At 38.0% G+C, this 27,496-nt stretch overlaps 1 protein-coding gene across 2 annotated transcripts; it reads right to left on the bottom strand.

Annotated features, from left to right (window-relative positions):
• Positions 1-1,099: 1,099 nt before the first annotated feature.
• On the bottom strand, positions 1,100-26,808 carry hsd17b12b (hydroxysteroid (17-beta) dehydrogenase 12b). Of its 2 annotated transcripts, none has more exons than XM_042490729.2 (11): positions 26,471-26,808; positions 16,916-16,962; positions 15,131-15,206; positions 14,289-14,396; positions 13,916-13,980; positions 13,057-13,101; positions 12,212-12,246; positions 10,419-10,500; positions 8,727-8,792; positions 7,385-7,544; positions 1,100-3,194 (listed from the first exon to the last, which is right to left on the bottom strand). In XM_042490729.2, exons 1-11 carry the CDS (start codon positions 26,646-26,648, stop codon positions 3,106-3,108), a joined length of 951 nt encoding a protein of 316 aa, XP_042346663.1. In that variant the 5' UTR covers positions 26,649-26,808; the 3' UTR covers positions 1,100-3,105. The 2 variants fall into 2 exon arrangements, with proteins under 2 accessions (XP_042346663.1, XP_042346655.1); XM_042490721.2 differs by having other exon boundaries at positions 7,395-7,544; positions 26,471-26,804.
• Positions 26,809-27,496: the final 688 nt, after the last annotated feature.

Below are 27,496 nucleotides of genomic sequence, written 5' to 3'. Positions count from 1 at the left end.
TTGGCATTTTCATCACTCAGGAGAGTTTGTGGACTTTTTCAGTGAATGTTTGGATGTGATGGTATCTGACAGAGATGCCACCAGGCACATAAAGAGACTTAAAGACATTGTTCACTTTTTACATGTGATATGAGACTCCAAGCGTTATAGAATTCAAAAGTCCATTAAGAAATTAAAATTAGAACTGTTCTCTTATCAGGCCCTTTTCAAGAATTCAATATAAAATAGCCTAAAATGTGTCTCCTCCATGCTCTAAATCAGGAGTCTTCAATGTTTTTTCAGGACCCCTTAGCTGACAGAGATAAGGAGCGGCATTTTATACAACTGAGATGCATATTAACCCTTTGAAACATGGATCGACATCACCTCTCTCGTGCTAGGTCCAGACCTTTCAGAAGTATTTAAACCTTTGAACACTGAGTAAATTGCTCTGATTCCTTTTGAAAACATTTGGGAGAGGCAATGAGCAACTTGGCAAGAAATAGATTTAAACCGCTAAAAACAAAGAATTAAGCAGTTTCACATTACAAATCAGTGTTTCTCCAATACTGTTTGGGATGTCGGAGTTGGGCATCACACCCACGACCTGCTAATGTTTAATCACCTTTTGAGGTTTTGCCAAAAGCCAAATTATCCACAGAGGTCTCCTCCTCTCCAGAATAAACAAACCCTGTGATTGAAAGCAGTAAAAACACATAATAAAGCAGTTTCACTTTGCAAATCAGCAACTCTGACTCTACTCATTGTAGATAGACTCCTAACTACGGTAACTGACACGTAAACACAAATGGCTCTATCTAGAGGCAGTGTTTGGTTTGTCCGGTCGATTCTGTAGTAGATATGAACGGCTCTTTCTAAGGTAATGAAAAGAGTCTTCTTATTTTTAGGTTATATCTCCCTAAATCCCACAAGCTGGACCTTTAAATTGTTCAACGATAACTTTGTAACTCTCTTGGTAACTGACGATCCCCTAGGGGTCGCAGATCCCCAGTTGGGGGACCTAAAAAGGCCCTAAATCTTATAGCGATGTGATTCAAAAAACAAGTGACAAGAAAGGTGAAACTGAGCATGAGAAGTCACAAAAGACAGATGACTGAAGTTATTTGAATTGATATTTATTGATGGCTGGAAGGACAAATGCAATGTTCTGCTTTCAAACAGCATGCACTGCAGGTATTAGGGGTACGTCCGATACCTAATGCCATTACCCTTGAGAGAAGCACTTAGAACTAAAGTCGGTCCCCTGCTGCTGCAAAAATTTAGCATGAGTGAAATGTCAGGTACAACTTTTACAAAGAAGTTATTACAGTATGACTTAAAGCTGGCGTCTGAGCCAAGACAAGTGGAATATGAGACCGCTACTCTATGAACACACAAACATACATGTAGCTTTCACAAGACATTTCATTGGTTTGGTTTGACATTTTAGTAAATCCAACAATAGACTGAATCACAGTGATGTTGCACTAACAACAACTATCACTTCTGGGTAGACAACTGACAATTTGTTTCCATTGCGGCGCTATGTGAAATCAGTTTATTTCTGTTGTCATTTTCAGCCGTAACTAACATTTAAAGATGTAGTGTTGAACACAACCAATCTGATGTTTCTGCTTATTTTATGTATTCTGGTGCTTTGCAAACACCTTTGATAAACCAAATCTACCAGCGCGGAAGCTGCAAAACGGTTTTAAAAACATCAGTATTATTGGAAGCGTATGCTATATTTGAATATTTTCTCTGCTTTATCTTACAAATTAACCAGCAACTCTCTTGTAAAATTACTGTTTTTGTCAATGGAGCCTGGTGGTGTTGATATAAAGGCTTCAATTCCCCACCGGAAAATGCGGTCTGATGCCAAAAAACTGTGAAAATATTCTAAAAACAGCAAACACTTAAACTGATAGTGTTTTTTTTTTTTTACTGGGCCTTTTTTAGGTGGCTAAAAACTAACACAGAGGCAGTCTTTGCTCAGCTGTGATTGATTTTAAATGACATTTGCAAGGATTTTCTACCCAGAAGTTATTGTGAATAAATATTGTGATTGGGTCTAAACAGGTTAAAAAAACAAAACAAAAAAACAACATGATTAACGTAGATGTGACACAATTACTGTCACACACAAACAATCAGCCAACTCATTATACCGGGATCAAGTGTATTTTGAAAGGATTTTAAGAAATTGTGGCTAGAAAGTTGTGCCAAACAATAACAGACAGATGTAAGAATGAATCTGAAAAGTTTGTAAACAAAGCACACATTTTCATACCCCACCGAAACTTCTCCTTCTTTGCCGGTTATTAATCTACAAAGACTCCCCTCTATTTTATTTATTCATTTTTTTTATTTTAACAGATAAAATTCAGTTTGGTTAAATCAAACATGCAGTCCCTTCACCACAACATCAATACTTAGGAGAAATATTAAGATGAAAAAAACAGAGTTGAAGAGGAAAGATGTAAAAGAGAGCTTTGAAAACTTTTGATATGAAATGAAAGCAAAAAATGTCAAAAAAGGAGGAATTATGGAAGCTATTAATATCACAAAAAACCCATTTGCACCTTTTAAATCTTAAGAAAACATTAAGTGCTCCAGAAAGTGTTAACAGCGAGTTAGGTACCACCTCCAGTGTTCTACTAAACTGTTTTAAGCTCGTCAACAGAGCTAAAAGCTGGTCCACACACTCCCAGGACGCCCGAACATACACACAAATTCACCTCCGACCTCGCATCCAAATCATCTATATCCTTAATTTTTGATCATGTTTTGCAGACAGATGGGCAGCTCGGGGAATCGTTTTTAGTTTCCATGTTAGTGTTCCATTCATTAAAGCTGATCACTCGATGCAGAGCGCCACTTTGTTCTGTATTTTTCACACGACTGTTTTGGACTGAATACATGTAACGGCAACCGTGACCAGATGCTGCCTCACATCATCTATGACGGGGAGTATCAGAGGGAAGAGGGACTGAGATGTTTGCCCAGAAACTGTCACATTTTCTCTTCACGGTCCATGATGATGGTGGTCGGACGAGTCGTTAACACAGCCGGTCCCCCTCTGTCTGTTCCCGCCGCCGCTGATCTGTCTAACCCTGCTTCTGCTTCTTAAGGTAACGAGCGCGCTGGGACAAACCCATCCCCATCACGTGGCTGTTGAGGATCTTGGCAGGGAGCAGAGCTGTAGTCACCCAGCCCTACAGAGGGAAATTACATGGTCAGCTGGTGGCATTTACAAATAACAGATTAGCATTCATTATTAATTTCCAACCCACAGGAGCAACAACTGTGGCAAGTGAGTTCGTGCAAAGGAAAATTCAGGGGATTGGGCTGTTTTAGTGCCTCTAACAGCCATTCTGGCACACACAGTAGCTGCACATTTTACAGGTACCTCTACAAATAATTTCTATTTCCAAACCTTATTTTAAAGGTGTACAATTGAGCAGAAATTGAATATGATGTAATAAATTTGTTCTCTCTAGTGTATAATCTCCTGAAAATAACAATCACTGTGTTTTTATAACCTGAGAATGAGCTGCTTGTATCTAAACAGGCAGCAGGTCCTCGTCTACGGGGATCGTCATGTTGAACCGCCATGTTTCTCCAGTAGCCCAGAACATTTTTTCACATTTTTGCCAATACTGAACGATCAGGCTATTGAAAATGGGTGCACTGTGACCCTGAACTTTGCAGCCAGCTCCAGAACAGCAGAAATACTTTGATGTCTTGTTTCAAGTTCTCCACAAGCAAATCTGGCAGCAAAACATAATAATAATCTATTATGAACAATATTTTACACATTATATATGATCTGAGTATGATAAAAATGCTTACACGTTTGTTAGCTTTGTCTAAACAGGGAGCGATAGAGAAAAGCAGACACACAAGCAAACAGAGACAGAGCTCTACATGTGATCGGAAAAGAGTAGAACCGCAGAACTGCTTGCTGACCGGCGCAGAGATAGCGCTTCTGGTTTGAACAGACAGGCGACTGCAACAATTGAAATATCGAAGCACTTTAATGTCTAGTGTAAACATGGCATGATTTGGCTCCTGGTAAAAACCTCCTGAACACCTGGATCAGAAATCAGGTGAGTGCACATTAGAATGTGCTAAGCTAGCGGCCCAAACAGTGACAAAAAACCACTAATTTGTAACATGAAACTGCTTTTCTTCAGTGGTCTTACCTGCTTAAATCACCTTCTCTGTTTGTTTTGGAGAGAAAGAGACCTCTGCGGACAATTTGGCTCCCAGTAAAAAACTCCTGAACAATGAAATCCTAACTGGGAGAAGTTTCAGCTGGTTGAAATCTGAAATCCTCACCACTAGATTTCACTAAATCCCCCTAAATCTCACACACTGCTCCTTTAATCCTTATCTTAGCGATGCTATCAAAAGCTGTAAAGTAGACCCCACACACCAAATGGACTTGAACTAACATGCGATATGTAACAATTAGCGAGTATTTTCCTCATGCAATTGGTGTAAATATCCTTTTTAACTGCTGAGTTTTCCATCATGTTTTTTTTTTAATATTTATATTGTTCTTTTTGCTTTGTTTATCTGGTACATACCTTGCTGCTGTAACAGTGTAAATCTCCGTGTTGTGGACCTAATAAAGGATTATCTTATCTTAAATTCACCACAATACTTTTTTACATATTGCACATCAGCCGGTTTCAAAACAGAGCCATAAAATCTTTTCTGCTTTAGCCATAATGTCAGTTAACAAGAGCTTCCCATAAACACTGTGGCAACTGATTTTGTTCTGAAGAATCTCCCACTGTTTTTAATCTTTGTAAGTAAGGAGCAGTTTTATGAAGCATCATAAATGGTTCTTTCATTGACTTACTATTTTTAATTAATTATCAACAGATTTCCTATTAATTTTCATTTATCTTGGTAACTTACTTAAAAGCTGAATTTGATTTTTTTTTAATTAATACACACCAATCAGGCACAACAATTTAAACCACTGAGAGGTGAAGTGAATAACATTGATCATCTCATTACAATGCAATGTTCTGCTGGGAAACCTTTGGTCTTAATTAGCATAGGTGATCGCCCCACAAATCCCTATAAAGGGCATCAGACTGCACACACACAGAGACTGAAGATGAGGAAAAGTTGAGAGAATTAATTCCCAAGTTAAAGTCTGAACTAGACTTCTGTTCTGAAGTGAAGGTGCTTTGGCAGGAAGTGGACACCAACCAAGTTGAAATATTTTGTAGCTTCACGAGTGGATTTAAAACAACACAAAAAGATGTATGGGATGTCAAACATGCGTTAATCAACCACCTGACCTGCAAAGTTTGTGCTTTATAGTTGCATAATTATCAGGACTGAGGACAGAGAAAAGTGCCATCAAGGAGGGCATGTATGTGTTTCAAGAGAGAGACCGAGAGAGGGGGAGAGAAGGTGAAGGTGGACTATTTCACACATTATTTCTGTAACCTATTAATAACTTACTTTGAACTCTGATTTTCTGACTTTCTTCTGATGTATTTAGACAAATAACTTAATTTAAATAATGGTAAATCCATACATTATATTGTATGTTCCCCTTTTAGTTAAAATTAGGAACTACATAATGTGGTGCATCTTCCCTTTAGGGTCAAGTATGGTTTATCGCAGAGTGATATGACAGACATGAAGTGACGAATCACCTTACTGTGTGTTCAGTTGTTGTCCTACTGATGATCTTTAAGTGACCTTTACTTCTATATCAATTTACTTTTATTAATGTCGATCTTTTATGATGAAATCTTAATTAAGCACCCCAGAAAAATAGAAACAAACAGCGCTACAGCCAAGATGGAAGGACATCTGTTGCGGTTTATGAGCACATAGAAGGTTTCAGATTAAATGAATAAAAAATGGTGTATTGTGGATTATAACTGGATTATGACTGGGAGATTATCAGATAATGAGAGCAGATGTTACTGGTATGCAGTTTGTGATTTGTGGTGAAATGTAAAGGTAGCTGACAGGGAAGATCTGTGCCCAGGTAACGCCGACGGCAAAATATCTGTCGGCTGCGCGGGACGCACAAAGGCTTTCACATCCTGAACGATTTATTGACCACCTGTATTCTGTAACGGATGATGTTGCTATTTATATCAATAAAGGTGATTGTTGATATTCAGGTCACACAGTTCAACACAACCTGGAAGGAGAGAATGACTGTAATTCTGTGTAACCTCTTTAAAATGAAGACACCTCCTGGTAAAATTCTGAACGTGCGCCTCTGTGTCATTTTTTTTTCGGATGCTCGTGTCTCTACAGAGTAATTACAGTGTTAGGATGCAGGCAATACTGCAGGGTAGTGGAGCATCCCACTCCATTATTTCAGAGGATGTTTACCTTGTGATAGATGCTTTAGCAACTGTTGACACAACATTAATTCAGTGAATGGAGATGAGCATGTTGGAAGCTCTTTTGTATGAAGTGAAATTGCAGCCTGATGAGGTTTCTGTCCTGTTGCCATGACAGACCTCGACTCTTCTGTTACTGCTCAGAGAAACAGGTCGTGTTAAAATGGTGTCACTCTTATGTGTTCTCCTACCTTTTACTGCCTTCAGATACTCAAAGGTACATTTTAGTTGCTCATGCTGGTTATATAAATTGATGATAATGTGCAGAGGAAGATGCGGCCTGCAGTGGGACTTTAAGTAGAGCTGAAGCACTTTCAGCAGATGTTGAGTCTGAGTGGTTAGTTTAATGTACATGCATATGATAAAACAGTGGGCAGGTTTCCATGACAGAGCTGAGCAAAACTTATTTTTGAAATGTCGATAAAACACAATTGTGATATGACTGCGTTTCAAATGAGAGATGTTTTGCAACTTCTGCTCTCGCGATAACTTTCCAAGAAGCATGGTGACAGATGTGCAAAACATTAGCAGGTTTATTTCTATTGCAGCCACCGCACGAGCCGCCATTATTTCCAATTGAAGGTGATGGCGTGTTGTGTGAGCGATAATGGAAAGGCAAGCCCCTTATATGTGGGAGCAAACACGTTTAAGGGAATTTTGTGGATAAGTTTTACATACAACTTGAAAAACAAAAGTTGGATTATTCTGCACTACTTGTGTGCAAGTTTGTAAACAAACATTTTGACAAAATTTTGCTGTTAAACACAGCAGCCTATGACTTCAATTCAAGTTTTGTTTTTTTTCACTGTGAAAGACTGCGAGAAAAACAAAGTTTCATCACAAATTCAGCTTAACACAGTCATTTGTTAAGTTTGGTTGACGGGTGAATATCTTGTTATTTTAGAAACAGGCAGATACTTTTAGTGAAAGTCAAGACGAAGTCCAAAGTGAAGATTGAAAAAGGATACATGGCATGTATTTCCATTAGACTCTTTGCTCCTAGCGTTACATACCAAGACTTACCATAATGGCATGCGGCAGGTAGCCATTGGTCTGGGTCTGTAGCCCCACAGTGTTGAGCTCAGCTGACACGTACCGCTCTGGGCTGGGTTTGTCCAGCGTAGCCCGCCGGATTTTACTCAGCTTGGTCGCAACAAAAAATGGTAGAACACTCTGAGAGAGAAAACAGGAAAAAAAGAGTTTATAAAGTATATATCGAAAAATCTGTCTAGTTTCATAACCTACATGTCCAGTGTGTAAGATGTAGGGAATTATATTGGCAGAAATGGAATTTAATATAATAAGTATGTTTTCTTTAGTGTATTACTGCCTGAAAATAAGATTTGTGGGTTTTTTTTTACCCTAGAATGAGCCGTTTCTGTCTACATAGGGAGCAGGTCCATGTCTACAACCTATGCACATGCATATATATTTGTATATGTAATATACTTCTTTAAAATGTAGACAAATGAGTTGGGGAGAAGGGGTAGGATTTAATAAGTGCAAACTTCTTCCTGCTCCTTTTCGGGCATGTCAATGCTTATAAATGAAATAATTGGAACATGCTTTTCACTTTATTCTGCATATTTGTTGGAACTGATTTAACTTTTTGTTTGTTTATTTTTGTCTTTTCACATGTAGATTTTCATTCATTCATTCATGCATTCAAAAGAGGTTGCCGTGTTTCACTGCCATGTTTCTACACTGGCCCAGAAAAGACAAACCAAACACTGGTTCTCGAAATGGCCTTTTGCATTTTCACATTGGCCAAAGTAGTGTCCGAAACGTGAAACTGCTTTATTTAGCGTTTTTACCAGTTTTAATCACCGGTTGTATTTGTTGCAGAGAAAGAGACCTCTGCAGATAATTCAGATTCTGGTAAAAAGAAACCTCCTGAATGTCTGGATCAGAAATAAGGTGAGCACAAATTAATTTATCTGAGAAAGAAGGAGAGCACTCATGGCAGGCACTAGGGGAGCTGCCTGTTCGCAACATGCAAAACAGCGTAGAAGAAACACTGATTTATAATGAGAGGCTTTGTTTATTTTTTTAATTGGCTTTAATCTCCTGGTCTGTTTGTTTGGGAGAGGAAGAGACCTCTGTGGATAATTCAGCTCCCGGCAAAAACCTGCTGAACTACCAACACTGAAAGAACCCAAAGTTTCAGCAAGTTGCAATGTGAAATCCTCAGCAACAGATTCCACTAAATCACCCTAAATCTCACACATTATTCCTTTAAAATATCAACACAGTTCTGAGACATTTATTTTTCTCGAGCCTTAATTCTCAAAAAAAAGGACTTTAGTTACGAACAACTAAACTGGGCTTGCAGCAGAATGTTGTTCTTTGATTTACCTGGATAATAATGCCTTTGCGCTTGTATTCAGCCTGCAGTCCTCGTGAAAAGAAGTCCACAAATGCCTATAAAAGAAAAGTCAGCTCATTAAGGCCAAAGCTAGAATTCCAGTAAGAAAAGCATGGCACCAAACATCCAAACGCCAAAAAAATCAGAACATATTCAAGACAAAATCTGCAGAGAAAAAAGTAGCAAAAAAGGAAAGATGCACAAAGAGTTCATGTCCATTGTGCTTTCACAGTGTTAATGGTAGGTGTAATGACCTGAGATGATCGTTAAATTGAGCATTAAAGTAAAGATTTACCCTAGATGGATTTTAGATGCTCTTGTAGCGGAGACACAGGGACTTAGTAGATAAACATGACCCAGTATTAAGACAGCAGCAAATTAATCAGCTGAAAGTGTGAACAGCAGGCTGTTTTTAAGCTAACAAACACACATGAGACGGTTATAAAACATTATGATGCCACATGCTCCTATAAACATTTTTAATTGGTGCACTACCTCGGGACCTGAGTTAGTCATCGACTTATTTATATCCAACAATTAAAACAGGAAATATGAAAAAAAGGGCAATGCAAGTTGAACTATAGTGTCCATCGTCATCAGCAGATAAATTTTGTCCCGTATGTTGGTGGATTATTACCAGTGGTTCCCAACTGGCCCAGCCACTGAGTCCAGCTTTCTCCTCAGTCATTACTTAAAAGGTCAGCACATAAGAGGAATTACCACATATTCCATTGAATTTGATAAAATGTATTTAAAAAAAAACATGGGCTTACAACAGAATAAAGTAATACATATTGCAAGAATAAAGTACAATTAGTTAGGCCATCTCTATGATTTGAAGACATTGGGAGCACAGCCCAGAAAAAGAAAATCACCACATTTTTTTTTAAAAAAAAAAGACATACCCGTGGGTTTAAAAGGCATGTGTTCTTTAAAGAAATTTTGGCGATAAAAAAAAAATATATATTTTTCTCTGAAAATGTTTTTTTTTTCCGATTTTTTTTTCCTTTCAACATTTGTTGCTTTTCTTTTGGCAATTTTTTTTTCTTTACATTTTTGGTGATTTGTTTTTTCTTTAAAGCTTTTTTTTGGCTATTTTATCTTCTCTAAAAATGTTTGGCAATTTTTCTTCTGTTTTTTTTAAAAAAATACAACATGACTTTCAAACCCGCAAGCCCGCCAGAACAAAAGAAACTGCCAAAATGACACCATTTATCACAGCCAGAAACTGCAAAAACATAGATTATTGTTGGATTTAAATTTCCTTTCACGTGGAAAAGATATTTGTAAAAAGATATTTGTAGCTATAGGGATAGAGGGGAGAAAAAAGACAGAGAAGAAAAACAACCACACCCCTCCTCTGATAAATAAAGAACAGTCCCTTAGGCATAATCGCACTTCAAGATAAAAGCTCTGTGCTGCACTTTCACTGCACAAAATAAAGTGTGTTTTTCACAACACTGACATGGTGACTAGTCACTTGCGGTCCACTCGGAATGGACACGCGGCCTACTTTTGGACAGCAACGCACCAGTTGGGAACAACTGGATTAAACAGAGCAACACGTGGACATAGATGTATTTTTCCACACAATATTAATACAGTGTAAGCCGTTTATGATGCCGGGATGCATCTACAGATAACACTTGAAGAGAAGGTCATTTGTCATGTATTGCAATTACCTTGGAGGCAGAGTAGACAGTGAGGAGAGGGACTGGGTACATCCCGCTGGCAGACGAGATGTTGAGGATGGCGCCCGTCTTTCTGCAAACACAAGGGAGACGTGCAACAAACACTTCAGCCTGAAATCAATTCCACAATCATACAAGAACATGGTACCATATGGGCTTTCTGAGCTGAAGCAAAACAGCTCTTGTTGTACATCAAAGAAAAGCTGGGGGATATTGATCAAAGATACTGTAACATCAATACCTAAATGTTTACAAGCTGACAGCACTTTTTGCTCTGGCCTGTGGCGCTTTCATAGAATATTCAATCTAACACAGAGGTGGATGATGTTTTGAAAGAAATATATAATTTTCTTTGTGTATGTGAAGTCCAAGAAAGTGAAGGCTTTCAGTCTTAAATCCACTCAGCTACAACAACAAAAAAACATCAAAGAATTGTATAAATCAGCTGTAATGCAGACTTTAAGATGTGCAATTCCATTCACAACAACAACAACAACAACTAAATTACAGGCTGTGAAGAATGCATCATAAAAGCGATTACATTTCCCCAGAAGTATAATAATTCTGTTAATTAAAACTCCTCTGTTGTTAAGAACTATTGCAAAAACAAACTGTGTGAAAGTCAAACATGTTATATTCATGCACACATCAGTTTCTCCCACAGAATTATAATCTTTGTGTGGCGGTAGCTGCAGATGAGGAGTGTGGGTTTTTTTTGTTCTTTGTTCCACGTTTGCATCTCTTTGTAATATTCTGTGTTTCTTTTCTAAATTTGGACATCTTAGAGGAAGAACATCAGTTCTTTTTTTCCTCAGCAGCAGTTTGTGGGGTTTGAGTTGCAGGGTTGACAGTTAATCGGTCAATGAGGTCAGAGCTGATCAGATCAGAGGCGAGTGAACGCAAACTTTTCGACCCAGCAGCACTATGAACGGTTAGCTCCACTTCCACCGTATCTGGCGCTCTGCAGCTCCCTCTGTGCCCAGAGTACACTCTGTGCTCCAAAAGTGTGGTGCAATGAATAACCTAACAGTACGTATATTCCAGTTGCACTATAAATGAACGGTTCAGCTCCAAAAATGGAAAATAAACACATGGTTGCAGATGTAGCAGGCTGCGACAAATTAATGAACTTATGTGTGTGAAATGCTTCACATATTTCAGTGTAAAACTGTTAAATTATAGGTAAATTTTGTCAAAAATCTTTTTTGTTCACTGTCAACTGATGTTTTATGTGCTATGACTAATAATATAGCCTAAATCAATATCACTATATTATTAATATTAGAATTTCTTTTGCAAAATTTATATCAAAATTATAAAAAAAAATACAACATAAAATATGATTTAAAGAAAACCTTTCTTCTGTGCAGTGATAAGGCTGGGGATGTAGTTTGGTAGAGAGAAAATAGTTCCTAAATGAGACAGCTTGCAACAAGGTCCATGGATTATCTTTTGTAACCAGGTCATGATTTCTGGAAACACTGCTGTTGAATTTTTCAAATGCTCTTTTGGCGCTTTGAGCAACATAAGCGAGTATCATCAAGTTCCATTATAGTGGAGAGAAGGCAGACATCTCTACAGCCGGTATCTCCAACACTCTGCAACTCACATCAAAAATAATCTAGATTGATAAATGGTACGACAGGGAAGACTAAAAATGTGTCTTTTTAAATTTGGGTTGAACTGCCCCTTTAATGCCTTTGTGCTGATGTTAATTACGGACAATTCACAGACATCAGTAACATATTAACACATTAGTTACTGCTAAAGTCAAACAAACTTACCTCTCCACCATTCGAGGTAAAACGATACGCGTCATCTGCAAAAGCAACAGAGAGACGAAACGAGAGAGAAAGTGACAAGTGTGAGGAACAGAGTGAAAGCATTACACAGACAAAAGTCTTTTTTAATCTGTGTGGGTGGTGGACAAGTGTGCGGAGGTGTGCATGAACATTTGTAAACGAGTGCGTGCGTGGGTTGTGTGTGGAGAGTTGGTGGTCCAGGAGGGAAGACAAAAGAGAAGGGGAATGATAATGATAGCAGAGGGAGCAGTTCAGAGAAATATTGAACGACATAAATTAAGTGTAAAGAGAGTAGGTGGACTTTAGCTGTTGCTCTGGGAACCGCCGAACGCGGAGACGAGGGACAAAAGTGACTTACTACGCTTTGTGTCACTGTGCTGCGTGTGTGTAGCTTTATTGGTCTGCGGGACTACCTGACACTGCAGCTCAAACTATCTCAGTGTTTTGAATCCACTTGGACAAACTTAATTACTCGAAGGCAACCGAGACGTCACCGTGAGACATAGGACAAACATTTACAAGTCAATATCCACAGAGTCCACGAGTCCATGATGTGCAAAGTGGAACACTAGGGGTCTCCGATTTGAGTATTTGAGAACATTGTCACACCTCTTAAACTTATTATTTAATATCATTATTTTTGAGGAAAAAATGGTACCACTGCAGTGCCAATATTCAAGAAAAAAAATGCCAGATTAATAAATAATAATAATAATAATAATAATAAAAATACTTCTGCATTATCATATGTTTTCTTCTTTGACATCCTTTTCTTTGTTGAATCATAAAGTCTTAATTAAATAAACATTTGAAATAATAACACTCACCTGGCACACTGACGTTATGTTGATGTTGACCATGGTGTCGATGAACTGAAACAAGACGATCAGGAGCATTACTACGACTTGGTTCATGTGGTTGTGTATTCACTAACACACATCATTATTAAAAATTGTTACATTTATTTGTTCAAGTAACGACTGCAGGCATTAAAGATTTTATCTTGCGATTTGTTAAAGCACGAGATGGTAGAGAGAAATTATTTGGTGAAACTTCTAAAGGCTGTTCACCTTAACGTGACACTACACAACTCCTGAAAGAAAAAAAAAACATACCTGGTCTGACCATGAGCTCATGGTGGCTAATGTTTGATAACTTTGGGTATAATTACAATACTTAAGGTATTGTAATTATGACTCGGTCTGTAGTGGAGCTTGATTTATCAACTGAAATGCAATACAATACATGTTATGCAGTGTTCCTACAGCTTAAGGCATAATTGATTTAAGATTTTTTAAGACTTTTTTTAAAATCTGAATGAAACTTAAGACCAATTTTACAATAATCGAAAAAACAAAACAAAACAAACTAAAAAATAAAAAAACTGGGGGTTATGGACAGTTTTGCTAAAATGTTTATTTCAATTTAAAACCTGATTTTTGTTGGTTCCACTTCCCTGATTTGCCTAAAGTTAATGCGAGAGGCATTTGGTCTCATTTTTAGATTAATGAATTCAATGCCTTTTAAGATTTTTCAAGGATCTGTGGGAACCCTGTTATGGGATATGCTATTATTGCCACTTTTAGTCTTTTTAGACAAGCTTATAAATGTTTCAAAAACATGCTTGTATGTTATCATCATTTTCACATTCATGAAAAACAGGATAATAAAAAACCTTCAACTTACAGTGTCGAGATTGGGGACATTGAGGAAAAATTCAGGGTAAGAGTAGGATATTCCAACATTGTTCACTGTTAAAAAAGAGAAAAATAACATTAAAAATACTGCATAATGTTAAAATGATGGATGACAGGAAGATTACATTTGTGTAATGTGCCGTTCAGAGTGTTATTCCTCCTTCCAATCTTAGGAGGGCAGCAAAGGGCTGGAGAAGCCAGGAAAAATTAACCTTCATGATTACATGAAAAACTTAACACAGTGGACTTTACAGCACTGCTGATGTCTGTAGGCGCTGATTTCGACTGAATTTGCCATCTCATGCCCAACTGATTAAATTTGACAAAATGTGACGTGCCCTAAGCACCTGCGGCAGTCTTACCCAAAACTCCAATCTCCAGTCCTGCAAGTCCATCTTCAATCTTAGAGTAGATATCTACGGCGCTGAAGTCCGCTGCGATGGTTTTGGTCTCCACGCCACATTTGCTCGCTGAGGGCACAAAACATTTGCATAAAATATAAATATATGAGAAAGAAGCAATGAAATACAGTATATCTGTGCCTACTTATTTAAAGTGTTTTATGAATGGCCACACGGTTAACAAATAGTCACTTGGAAAGGGAAGACCGTAGCAGAGGAAAAAATAATTAAACCCTGAAATAATCCTTCTTCATCAATGAGGATATCCCTCCCTTAAGAGGAAGCTTTCATTTAATTGGACAGATTCACTTTCAGCTCCGGCAGGAGGCTTTACTGCCTCATAACCGAGAGCAGAGGAGTCCTGCTGACTCTTCGCTCTCTAAAAAGCTCACTTGTGGAAAACACGCAATTCAGTGCAATATCATTTAGTCATTTAGGCGTATTGGATGATCACACGGTGCAATATGGATGCAACGTTTCCGGTTCAGGATGAATGAGGCCGAACAGCAGCATGGATCATTAAGACTGAACTCCGCTCCCGCAGCCGTCATACTTAACACATGAAATACATTCGTCTTGTGCCTTTGGACCACAGGTGCTGCTGATTTCCCCCGACTGCAACATGTAGGATTAGTTTCATTGATGGATTAAATATATTGAGCTACAGTATTTCACCATGATTTATGTGCAACTCATCTAAAAAAATCTTCCTTTTGTTTTCATTTTCAATGTCAGCCAACATGTTTGTCTGCATTTACGCTGCATGATTAAATAATAAATTAATAAATATTCATACAACGCACCGATGGCCTTGGATACGTCATCCAGCTTCTCCTGAGAGCGGCTGATCAGCACGATGGCAAAGCCTCTGCGGGCAAGCTGCAAACACACAAAAAAACACGTCAACAAATGTGTGCACATGGACTATTTTAGGAAAGACTTTGCAGATATTAATAAAGCAGAAGTGGCATTAAACAAAAGTAGTATGCTTGAAAAAAAAAGAGTTTTATCACTGCGTGGTCCTAGAACTGTAAACTTGTAAACTTGATTTGTAGTTTCTGTTGGAATCATTTCAAACATCATAAAGGTGTAATTTTTTTTTGAGTCTGAAGATTTGAGCGTCTGCCTCTAAAGTGAACTTACTTTAGAAGTTTCTGTATTCAGATTAATGCCTTTAAGATTATTTTCACAAGCTGCAATGTGAAAAATCACATTTGGTCCGCCTGCACGATCACGCAAAAATGATGTTACCCGCGAGTCTTTGGAAACACTATGAACACAGTCGGATAAACAACCTCGTGAATAACCTACTGATCAGTTCCCACTAAAGACGGCTCTGAGCTCTCCCAGCGTCCGACAAACAGTATAAATGCTGGACTCTGCAACCACCACTAAATCAACAAAATACATAATCTGGATCATTTTTCTGTCTGGTGTCATGCTCACTTTTTTTAAAGTAATCATTTCAATTATTTTAGAAGATATGCACTATGTTTGTTTTTTGCTTTTCAGACATTGTTTTTTCTCCTATTTATTTATGTACTTATTGAACTTATGTATTATCAGTATTATTATTACCATCTATTTACCTATTTATTTACTTCTGATTTACTTATTTCTCCCTCCTCCTGGTACAAATCTGCACATTTCTCACGCTACATTTATTTATATATTAAAGGGACAGTTCAGGATATCTGAAGTGGGGCTGTTTGAGATATTTACACCGATCAACCAAAACATTAGAAACAGTGGCTGGTGAAGTGAAATTATCACTGATCATCTCACATTACAATGCAATGTTCTGCTGGGAAACCTCGAGTCCTGGAGTTCATGTGGATGCCACTTGATGCCATCCAATGCCAGACCGCAAAAACTGCTCAGGAATGACCCGAGGAACGTGACAAAGAGCTCCAGCGCCCCACCTGGCCCCAAATTCCCCAGATCCCAATCTGACTGAGCATTTATGGGACGTCCTAGTACCCCAGAGGTACCCGTGATACTCAGCGGGGCCTCCTTGGATAGGAGTTGGCTTGACATGTCAGGGCATGGACACGGGACTCCTGGGGGTGTCCTGTGGTGTCTGGTGGTGTCCTAAAGGATATGCCACCAGCGCCCTGGTGGCATATCCTTTAGGATCTGTGGATTACGAGGAGGGGTACCAGCACGTCCCATGGATGCTTGATCAGATTGGGATCAGGGGGCCTTGGAGGCCAGGCAGATGGGTTGAGCGTGTCCGGTGGCATCCACATGAATTCCAGGACCCAGAGTTTCCCAGCAGAACATTGCATTGTAAAAAGATGATCACTGAAATCAAATGAAGCTTGAAGGCATGAATGCTCAAATCTGTGGAGCGCCGTTTACATAAGGCTAAATGTTCAGGCTGCAAGAAACAGATATTTCAGGTAATCACAAAAACAAACTTCAATGTTCATGCTCACTAGGCCAACATTTACAGGCACAAAGACTTTATGAATGATTTAATATTCTGATGTGTTTGAGAAAGTCCACTAAACTCCCTCTCTCTCTCTCGTTAGGGTCAGGGGTTGATTAGGATTAGAGCCTCTGTTGTTTTAGGTTAGGGATCTTACCTCCTCTGCATAAGCTTTTCCAATCCCATCTGTGGCTCCAGTCACAACTAAAAGGGAAAACAGGACAAAGAGAGACTTAATTACAAAATACAAAGTATATTCTGTTCTAAATCAAATATAAAAACAGTGTTAAATACAGAAATAGTGTATTTTTTGTATTCAGAAAAATTCACAGAAATACAAGCTGCTGTATAGATTCTGTGCATGAACGTAAAACCGGGGCTCAATTGGTCCATTCATTAAAACTGAGTACAGGAAGTTACACTGTCTTTGTGCATTTTTATACTCTACATAAATTACAAATAAGCATCAGGATGAATCCATAGCACAGGATGAAAAATTCATATGGATGAATTGATGGAAAAAAAGACCACAGACAACAAACGGTGAGAGAAGCAATATACTGAACACAAAGAGGTCATTAAACGCTGAATATTGATTGTTTGTCACTGAAAAGTGGTCAGTGGCCAAAAGTATGTGGACACCATCTGATTGCTGCACATTAATACCTCAACAAAATCATTAATCTACTGCTGTAACAGCCACCGCTCTTCCAGGAAGATGATTTTTCTTTATCTTTTTTTGGTGTTAAATGAATGCATTTATTCATTTAACTATTTATTTATTTATTCATTTAACCTTTCTTTAACAAAGTTGGTCCCATTGAGATTAAGACTCACTTCTTCAAGGGAGACCTGGCCAAGACAGTCACAGTGAAAACACAAGTCACAAGAGACAAAATACAATTCACAAGCACTAAAATCTGCCTTTAAAGAGAATTATCTCTAGGTCAAAAGAGAAAATCCTGGGAGTCTGCTGTGCAACCAGGCAGCCAAAAACATCAACATCCTACAGAATCTGCGGCTAAGTCTTTCACTTTAAATTTAGAAACATTTAATGACATCTTGAGTTTCAAGAAATCAAGATGTAAGCAGAACAGTAGGAGAAAGAAATTTCTACACTGCAGAAAAACTGAGCTTTTCCAGCCTCCGATCATAAGAACAGACAAAGAGCGCCACCTCCAGGAGGCTTTAGCACCACAGACGTCAGGTGATAAAGATGTCAGAGAGCAGTTTGACGGATAAAGTCATCTCTGGAAAGTGCAGCAATGATGGCCGAGCACAAGAAGCTTTAGAAAAATAAAACGCACTGACTTTCAAGGGTAAAGGGCTGGATGTCAGTGCAGATAGATGTACTGCGGGACGAGGTACACGCAGAGCAGTCGAGGTGAATAAGGAGGACAAATAGAGAGAGGAGGAGAGGGGAAAGTTAGGTCCTCTCTGTCATCGGTGGCAGTCGAGCGAACGGATGCCCTGGAACTGCCTGGCACAAACAGCAGCAGCAGCAGCGGCCTATTTTTAGCAATTCCCATCTTTCAGAAGGAACTATTCATCACACCTCTGGCTAAATATAACAAAAAGTGGATGGGAGTGGGATGGAGAGTCAGGGCGTTACGATATGTCCCCGTGTAACCTGGAAGTCCCGGCTTAAAGAACATCTTACGTAAACTTATGCATCGTTGCTCCTCGTAACTTTTTAGGTGGAATTGTGTGTTTTTAATGTTCTGTTCTCAATTTATGTTATTTTGTTCCTTTTTTTTGTTCAAGATCTACTTGTGAGAGCAAAGTGCATTTAACCCTTTGGAACCTTAGAAAACTGATTTTATTTAAATAATAAAAAAAAAATATATATATATATATATATATATAAAATAATTAAAAAAAACAAAACATGGGGAAAACAGCAATGACAATTGCAAGAAATTAGTAGAAGGTGACATGAAAATGAGCTGAAAATTGGGGTTTTAGGAAATTATCAAAAATCTAGTGAAAAATGTCCAGAAAACTTTATTTATAATTGTGCTAATTTTATATACTTAAAATTATGTTACAGAAAAAAAAGTAGAAAAAAGGTAGTTATATGCACGTAGGTGCAAAGCTATCAAAAAACAGCGTACAAGAGGAAAATGGCAACGCCTGCACACTTTATGCCACACAAGTTTACTCCAGACAACTTTTTGATCCTACTTGGATCTTTGTCAGGTCACAATGTTTGAAAAGATGAAACCACGCCTATATTTATACATAATGCATACCAATAGGCCGACAAGCTCTATGGTTGCAAGTGTGGTTAACCATCTGAACCAATAAAGGTGGTAAAACAACTGACAATCAAGAATTAAATAAATTACATAGAAAATACCGAGAAACATGTTAGATCTCCAAGAAGAGGAAAACTCTTCTACTCCAGACAGTTTCTACATCTTCACCCCCTGAACTCTGACACCCAGAGGTTTAAATCAAGAACATGACATTAAACATTTCCTCTAAAATAAATGAAAATGCTTTATTTTGAGGGCTCTTATTGTGTATTATGTTTTTGTAGACTGACACAATAATATATGTGTGAATTTGTTTAACATAAAGAGTTTGTTTGTTAATATAACAGGTGTGTGTCTCCCCTCATTGAAATGTATATTTTCCTTTATTGGAATCTGTTTCTTTTTCCTTTATTGATATTGATCTGTTTTTAAGATGCCTTTTTGTAGGCATGTATTGGAGATCACTTCCTTAACCTTAATTTAATGCAGCTTTGGGCGTAGGTGATGTTGGACTTGTGACATACTTTTTTAATATAAAGAAGAATTTCGTCATGAAGAACTTTGATATAATGTTTTTATTAATTGCAATTGTTTGATGTTTTGTAATACAGCCTTGACATCACTGTTTTTCTTTCCCTGTGTATTTTTTCTATGTAAGTTATGACATTTGACATTTTCTCTTTTTATCATTGTTGCATTTATAACACTATTTGAGGTTAGACTATGAAGAAAAAATGGAATACATTAAGGCCACGTTTAAAAAGACTGAGTATCATGATGACTATAATTGTGTTAGTTTTCTTCTTTGGTAGTAGTGTCTTTGTTTTTTTTCTTTAACTTGTTTGTGGCATGTTGATGGTTTGTGACGTGTTGGTAACACGGTTGCATCATGTGTGTATTATTTTAATGTCACGAATCTAATTTTTATTTCTGATGGGATTTCTTTTATCATGATAAAGCTGAAACAAATCGCCGAGCGCTACACCTGAACATGAACGTTTCATGAAACCGTTGCCGCAACGTCTGATACAAATAATCCTGGCAGAGAAGTTTATTTTAGGCAAATCTTTTGTTCTTTTGACAATACTATAAATTCTTTTACGCGTCTGTCAATCTACCCTTTGCTGTAGCCGTGTCCCCTTTGTGTGATCCTCCTAAGCACAGATGATACTGAGGTGCCGAGCATCCTCTCGGGCTGCAGCAGAGCCAAACAGAAGGGAGTGGGGGAGGAAAGAGGAGAGAAAATGACAAACACGAACATGGGGGATCCTGGGGGCAACTAAAAATAGCACAGAGGAGAGGAGGGGAGAGTGATGGGGAGTCTGCAGGCACAGTGATGAGGAAAACATAGGCTGGGTTATTTTTAGTTGTTTTAAGAATGAACTGTTTTGCAGTCGGAAAAAAAAAAAGCTTTTACAGCTGAGTGCATTGTTCCCTTCAGTCAAATAAAACAAGGTCTATTTTAGGAACTGCTGTCTTTGGCGAATGTAGGTTAGACTGGCGAGGTGTTCTGATGATGGTGCTACTATGTGTCGCCATTTGGGTGTTTGGTTTAACGGCCAGCATCGTTTTATTGTTTAACATAAGTAGGTGACTGTAATTAGGTTTTTCTTCTCTAAAACTATGGTGCAACCTTCTCATGTTGAAATCTGTATTAAAGGTGAAAGAATTATGAGTCTGAAATGTCAAGCTAAAGCTCAAAGGTCCCTAAAATGATGTAGATCCACTCTTTATCAGCACGAAACCCTAAAAAATGATGGATGCCCCTGATGTTTTTGACGTCTGTTCTGCGTTTATATTTTATGCTGTCATCAACCTAAAAATATATATTTTTAAAAACAAACTTTTTTTAAAATCCTTCAACAAAATCCTCATTTTGAAAAACGTGATTCACCAAATTAAAACATTTTTTTTCATCTTTCTTATGAACAATGTAATTTATGATGCTAGTAGATCGCAGCCACAAGGGAATAACTCGGATTTTTGTTTTTAGCATAGGAGCTAACTATCAAACAAGAAAAGCAGATCATATCACCGATGCTTTTTAGTTATCACCACTATTATCATTATATGGGCTCCCATTGTGGGTAAATCTCACAACTGTGCAGAAAAAAACAGAATGTATGGACATGCGAAGAGTGTAAAAAGCCGGCTAAGAATTCAAACGTCAGCTTTGAGGCTCGTGCGTCATGTACTTTGGAGGTAAGTTTCCTAAACCAACTTTCTCCATTTTTAATTAAGTCATCTAGAGTTGACTCGATTGAAATTTGAGATGTAGTTGATAGAAAGTGGACAGAACACCTTCCTGCGATGTCCGCTCCATGTCTCTGCTGATGTCTCTGAATGTCCGTTTGGCTCTCATCCTCCGCCAGTGTCTCCACCAATGTCTCTGAATGTTCGCCCCGTCCTTATTCTCCGCCGGTGTCTCCCCTGGTGTCTGCTCCACTCTCATCCTACACCAGTGTCTCCGAATGTCCGCTCTGTTCTCATTCTCTGCCAGTGTCTCCGCCGATGTCTTCGTTTGTGTCTCCAAATGTCCCCTCCGTCCTCATTCTCCGCTGCTGACTCCGTCGGTGTCTCTGAATGTCCGCTCGGCTCTCATCCTCCACCAGTGTCTCTGCCAGTGGCTTTGCCGGTGTCTCTGAATATCCGCTCTTATTGTCCTTCAGGTGATCTCAATCTCCTCTAGGACACCAAAATCCAGCCCTGATACTGTCATTTATTACCTTGCTCGCTGCTTACAGTAACCGCTGAACACCAGTGTCAGCGGCCGCCGTCTCCCCCCTCCCTCCTTCTGCTCTGTGTGTGTGACGGGGACATGATAAGAGGATGTGATAAGAGGACACGTTGGACATGGTTTGAGTTCAGGTGTAGTGAGTTTCCAGCTCGGTTATGCTTAAAGAATAAACTGATATCTGATGTTTGATTCCTTCCAACAACAAGCAGAACAACATGTAAATATGCAGAGATCACAACAGAGCTGTTATTTAGGGACTGTTCTGTAGCTGTGCTGCTTCCTGACATTTTGGGGAATGTTCCTCTTTATAGTTCCACTATAACTCAAACAGAATATTATTTTCGGCATTATTTTTGTATATATCTCACTTAGGAGTCAAAGGGAACCTTTAAGCTTGACAGAAAGAGTGATTTGATGTATATCATGATATATATTGATATTGACTGATATGAAAATAATTATCGGGATAAGACTTTTTTGACTTTTTTAATACTACAAAAAGATCATGAAAATAGTCATTAGTTGCAGCCATAAAGCAATGCAACACTGCACTGTGCAGTACTAGAACAAACAGAATAATGAAATAACTTACTACCGTAAGTGCAACTGCAAAAGTGAGAATTATTCTAACAAATAAAACTCAGAAGATTTTGTTTATATTTACATTGTGTCCTGTACTAAAGGGTTAACACTGGATATGATGTCATTATAGAAGCACTGATGGGATTTTAAGGAATTAACCCTTAGCTGGACCTTTTGTTTTTAGATACACATTAATGTCCTATAGCCTGATTTTATATACAGTTATTACATTATAAGACAGCTTTATTAAGAATAACAGACGTATTGTCTCACATAGCAAGACGCCATTTCATGGGGACACCACTACAACGGCTCTCTGTTATACGGCCACAAACTCTCCTTCTCTCGCTCGCTCTCGCTCTCTCACACATACCAGAAAGTGAGAAGTGGGTTCCAGTGAACCTGAATCCCGAGGATCCCGCGTCTCATTCATGAATGGCTCTCGTCCTCCTCTTATATAATCTGGCCGTCCTCTCAATCAAGTCCACTTCACTGAGACAAAGTTTGTGAATGGAAGCGGCAGCAGCCAAGGCCAACGGGCTCCTTTGCCTCATTGGATATTCTGAATCATTTCCAAAAATAAAAACCCCGTCTGACGCGTTTTCCATTTTTAGCTGCACACGAGAAGATCAAAGGCAACTTCAGCACGCATCCCAAAAACATTTGGGTTTCTCTGGCGGGCTGATGCGACTGTGACTGCACACATGGGCCGAAAAAAGACTGCTCCGAATTTTTAGTTGTGAATCTAGACTCTGATAAAAATGGTAAAATACTATATATGTTTGTTTTTATCTTGTCTTAATTTTCTGTTCTAATTCAGACTTTAATTGCATTCAAATGTCCTTTTATAATGTGTTTCTTTTGCACGCTATATTGTCTTAATGTTTTTGGTGTTTTATGTAAGACACTTTGAATTGCCTTGTTGCTGAAATGTGCCACATAAATACACCTAATATAATAGTTGCAGATTGGGTAATAGAGGCAACAAATTTAAATAAATATAATATAATAATAATAACAATAATAATAATAATAATAAGGATATTTATTATTATTATTTTCTCTTTTCGTCTGTCTTTATGTGCACCACGTCCTGAGACTGGTGGGGACAAGAGAATGAAGGCTATCTTATAACTTCCATAACGATTCTCCTGTGTTGGCTGTTAAATAACTCTGAAAAATCAATAAAAGGAATTGGAAAAACAAAAAGACTCGTATACTTTAACCTATAATTCACAAAACTAACAGGTGTGGCTGGTCTATCAGCATTTTTTCTGCGTTATGCCGTGAACCTTGCACACACTCGCAAACATGCAGCAATCCCAGCAGTCTGTTCAAACTTCAAGGTTCAGCCAGCGAGCGGGCCGGACAGATGGACAGGATTCAGTCTGATTTGATAATCCCCTCGAGCCATAATCCCATCACAAGATTTACTACAGTTTACACCCGATGACAAAAAGGCTGATCATTCTCTGCCCATTCTTTATCTGCGGTGGAAAGTGTCTCGGACTGACACGGCAGGCTGCTGTTGCCGGGACAAAGAAGCCATAGTGTGAACAGAGTATATGGAGAAGTAAAGTCAGGCGACTGATAAGTCAGTCAGATCAAATAATGCAAGACAGCTGTGATACGGCTCAGCAGCGCAGCGCAGGGTGTTCATGACACGCAAATCTGCACACTTTAATGTGACAGCTGTACTTAAATTCTATCTTTACAAAGTTTATAATGTTTTTTTTTGTTGACATAACTTTGTAAAATCAAGTATATGATTATTTCTGAGGTCATAGTTAAAGTGTTGCTTTGTTATAACTGTAGTTCCCAACCTTTTTCTCCTAAAGCGATCCCCCCCCCCCCTTTTTTTTTTTATCATTGACGACCCCTGACTTAGTGACAAGGATTTTTCATATCATGTGCATGCGTTGCATAACAATAATAGCATTTAACTTTTGGTATACTACTAGAATAATATAATTAATTGATTATTTCAGTCACTACATACATTTTGCTCCATTAAAAATGACTGTGAAGTGAGATGAACAAAGTTGTTGACAAAGTTTTCCTTTGAGAACATAATTTGCAGTTAAAAAGGTGATAAATCGCAGTAAGCCACAGTTTATTTTATTGCAATACTCAGCATATCATAGCATGTTTAAAATGCAATAATACTGTATTACTACATATGTATCGTGATAATATAGTATTGTGGAGCCTCTGGTGATTCCCACCCCTAGAATAAACCTGAACACAATAACTGCAGTAAAGTTTGTGTAAAACAATACATTTGGATGAATTTTTTGGGCAGATTCTTTTCTTTCACAAAAATGAATGAAATACAGAGATGTCACGACCCCCTGTGGAGCTTTGGCGATGCCCAGGGGGGCCGGGACCCCTAGTTTGGAACCAGTATACAAGAGTGTACTGAAGGGGGTTTGTAATTTCTTTGTACTTCCTATTTAAACGCTTAAGTGTGCAAAATATTTGTAAATTTGACTAAAATATAGTTAATTCTATCACAACTATTGCTCTCAAATTCCTTATGGAAATAAAACTTAGAGCTGTAGACACGCATGAAGTGACAGGAGGTGTAATCCAGTTTTATTATTATTTATTAATTATTTAACTATTACTATTACTGAAAATGTTTAAATTACACTGAGTCAAACAGTAGAAAATCTATGTGCTCTCATGCGTAATGCAGCTCTCTCCTCAACTAAACTGCACATGAAGTCAAGCAGTTAAATAAAGGTCGCACAATTATCAACAGTCAATTTACATGCATTTGTTTTTGTAGCTTTTTACACATTACCCGCCCTTTAAACAATGTATTGAAATCAATTTTTAATTTAATTTAAATTAACTCAAATTTATGAATTGTGACTCTTACAATAGATGTATTCTGTTAAAATCAATAAAAAGCAAATTCAGAAAAAAAATGCGGATTTCGTAAAAAGACTGCAAAGCAACAGGAGCCCTGTAAATATTAAATTACGTATGAGTATAAATATTAAAAGCAGGTGGGTTTTCACACGTGCAGCCCCTCTTGCGGGTCGGTCAAAGGCTTGCAGGCCTCCGTTACTCAGTGGCCTTTTATCTGTGGCTGATAACCTGAAACACTAAAGGAAAAGTGTGAGTTTAAAAACTATTCAATACAAGGAGGCTGTTTGCTGTAGCTGCAAAAGATTAAACACTGAATCACAGTGTTACTGTTGAATTCGGCTGAAGGCTCCTGCACTGATGAGGACAGATGCAACAGACTAACTTTCAGCCAGAAGAGGTCAGTGAACAACAGTGAATTCAAAGCTTCATGTTTCTCTCTCACAGTGACACAAAATGATCCGGGCAAAGGTTATAAAGCGTGACCATGGAAGGAAGAAGGAAATGAGTGAATGAATTAATCAATAATTTTGAAGAATTATATTTAGGCACTGAATATAACAAATAAAATGTGCTGGAGAATTTGATAAAAAACATTTTTTAGTACCAAAATCAGTCGACCGCTATCCTCTACAGCCTCTGCAGATTTGTCTTGCAACATATCATTGCCTTTAAATGGAAGCATGTTCGACCTCCCGCTCACGATAGGTGCTTAAGAGACATTTTACTGTTTACTGAAAGGTTCTCTTCACTCTTTTGACAAAGAAATTGGAGACCTCTCCTAAATTACACTGATTCTTTGACCTCCCTGCCTCATTGTAACAACTGAGCTTTTATTATTATTATTATTATTATTATTATTATTTTTGCTTGTCTGTTTTCAGTCATTGTTTTATAGTTTTTCCATTTTTTTTGGTAATTTTTAACCAAATATTTATTCTTTTTTTTCCTCTAAAGTGGTAAGGTATTGGGAATTTAGGTATCATGAAAACCCAAAAGTTTTGTCGAGGAAAAATAAAAAACATTTTTTTTAAAAATGGAAGAATGCTTTGGTGCTCTGTGATTTATAAGCCTCGCATTGTTCTTTCAATAAATAAAATAAAAACAACAAAGTCGCGCCCCTCCCTCCTCTGATAAATAAAGAACAGTCCCTTAATTTCCTCAATGAAAACGTCTTTGTTTACAAAAGCTGCATTTCCGGTTTATATAACGAAACAAAAACATAAAGATCTTAGACAGCTGTTGTCATGCAGTTTCTCACCTGCCCATTTTCCCAGCCTGGTCGGTGACACGAGCCGTCCGTTGCCCAGCACCCACACCCTGAAGCCCGCGACCAGCCGGCACGCGGAGCTCAGCGTCAGCCAGGCCGCGGTCAGAGCACCGAGCCAGAACAGCGGAGCCTCCACGGCCCGTAACACCGCCTCCCCGCTGGACGACATGACTCAGCCTCACACACCACCGGCAGTGTCAGCTAAAAACTGTTTACGTCCCAAAACGTTTGCTTTATGTTTTTAAGGAGCGCGGAAGCTGCAGATACATGCGTCAAAAACGGTTGAGAGAGTTACTTCCGCGTCGGACGCTTCCGTATCAGCGTTTAGCTGTCTGTGATTGGCTCCTTTTCTTCTTCGGTTTTTAGTAGCACAGTGATTTAGATCTGAGCTTTACTACCACCCAGTGTTTAACACCACAGTCCTCCCTGTCATCAGCCCCGTGTTTATTAATGAAAAAAAAATAAAATAACATAATACAACACAGTACAACATAACATTACATATATTAAAATAACATAAAATAAAAACACAATACAACACAGCACAATAAAACATAACATAACAAGTATTAAAATAAAATAAAATTAGAAATAAAACGCAATGCAACACAGCACAACAAAACACCACACAACACAACATGAAATAAAGTAAAATAAAATAAAATATCATAAAATAACACAACACAACACAGCACAACACAACATAACATAACATAACATAACATAACATAACATAACATAACATAACATAACATAACACAACATAACATAACACAACATAACATAACATAACATAACATGAAATAGAATAGACTAAAATAAAATTACACAATACAACACAACATAACATAACATGAAATAAAATAAAATAAAATAAAATACAATACAATAAAACAAAAAAAATGTAGTATAAGATAATTGTGATATGGCATTGCATGAATTTCATGAGATGTTATTTTGTTTTACAATGTATTATTTTCTTACCACTTTTGTTATAAATGTTTTAGAATAATTTCT

This window comes from Plectropomus leopardus, chromosome 1 (genome assembly GCF_026936395.1).
Source record: "Plectropomus leopardus strain MGB_pleo_1.0 chromosome 1, ASM2693639v1, whole genome shotgun sequence".
NCBI classification, from domain to species: Eukaryota; Metazoa; Chordata; class Actinopteri; order Perciformes; family Serranidae; genus Plectropomus; species Plectropomus leopardus.
Note: the sequence above shows the minus strand (reverse complement) of the source record. Positions and strands in the feature narration are given on the sequence as shown.

Excerpts from the sequence above, each read along its gene's own strand:
- hsd17b12b (XM_042490721.2), bottom strand. The coding sequence starts at position 26,648 with ATGTCGTCCAGCGGGGAGGCGGTGTTACGGGCCGTGGAGGCTCCGCTG. Across the intron at positions 15,207-16,915 it reads GAAAAGCTTATGCAGAGGAG|CTTGCCCGCAGAGGCTTTGC; the intron begins GTAAGATCCCTA and ends GTGTGTTTGCAG. Across the intron at positions 10,501-12,211 it reads TTACCTCGAATGGTGGAGAG|AAAGACGGGCGCCATCCTCA; the intron begins GTAAGTTTGTTT and ends TTGTGTTTGCAG.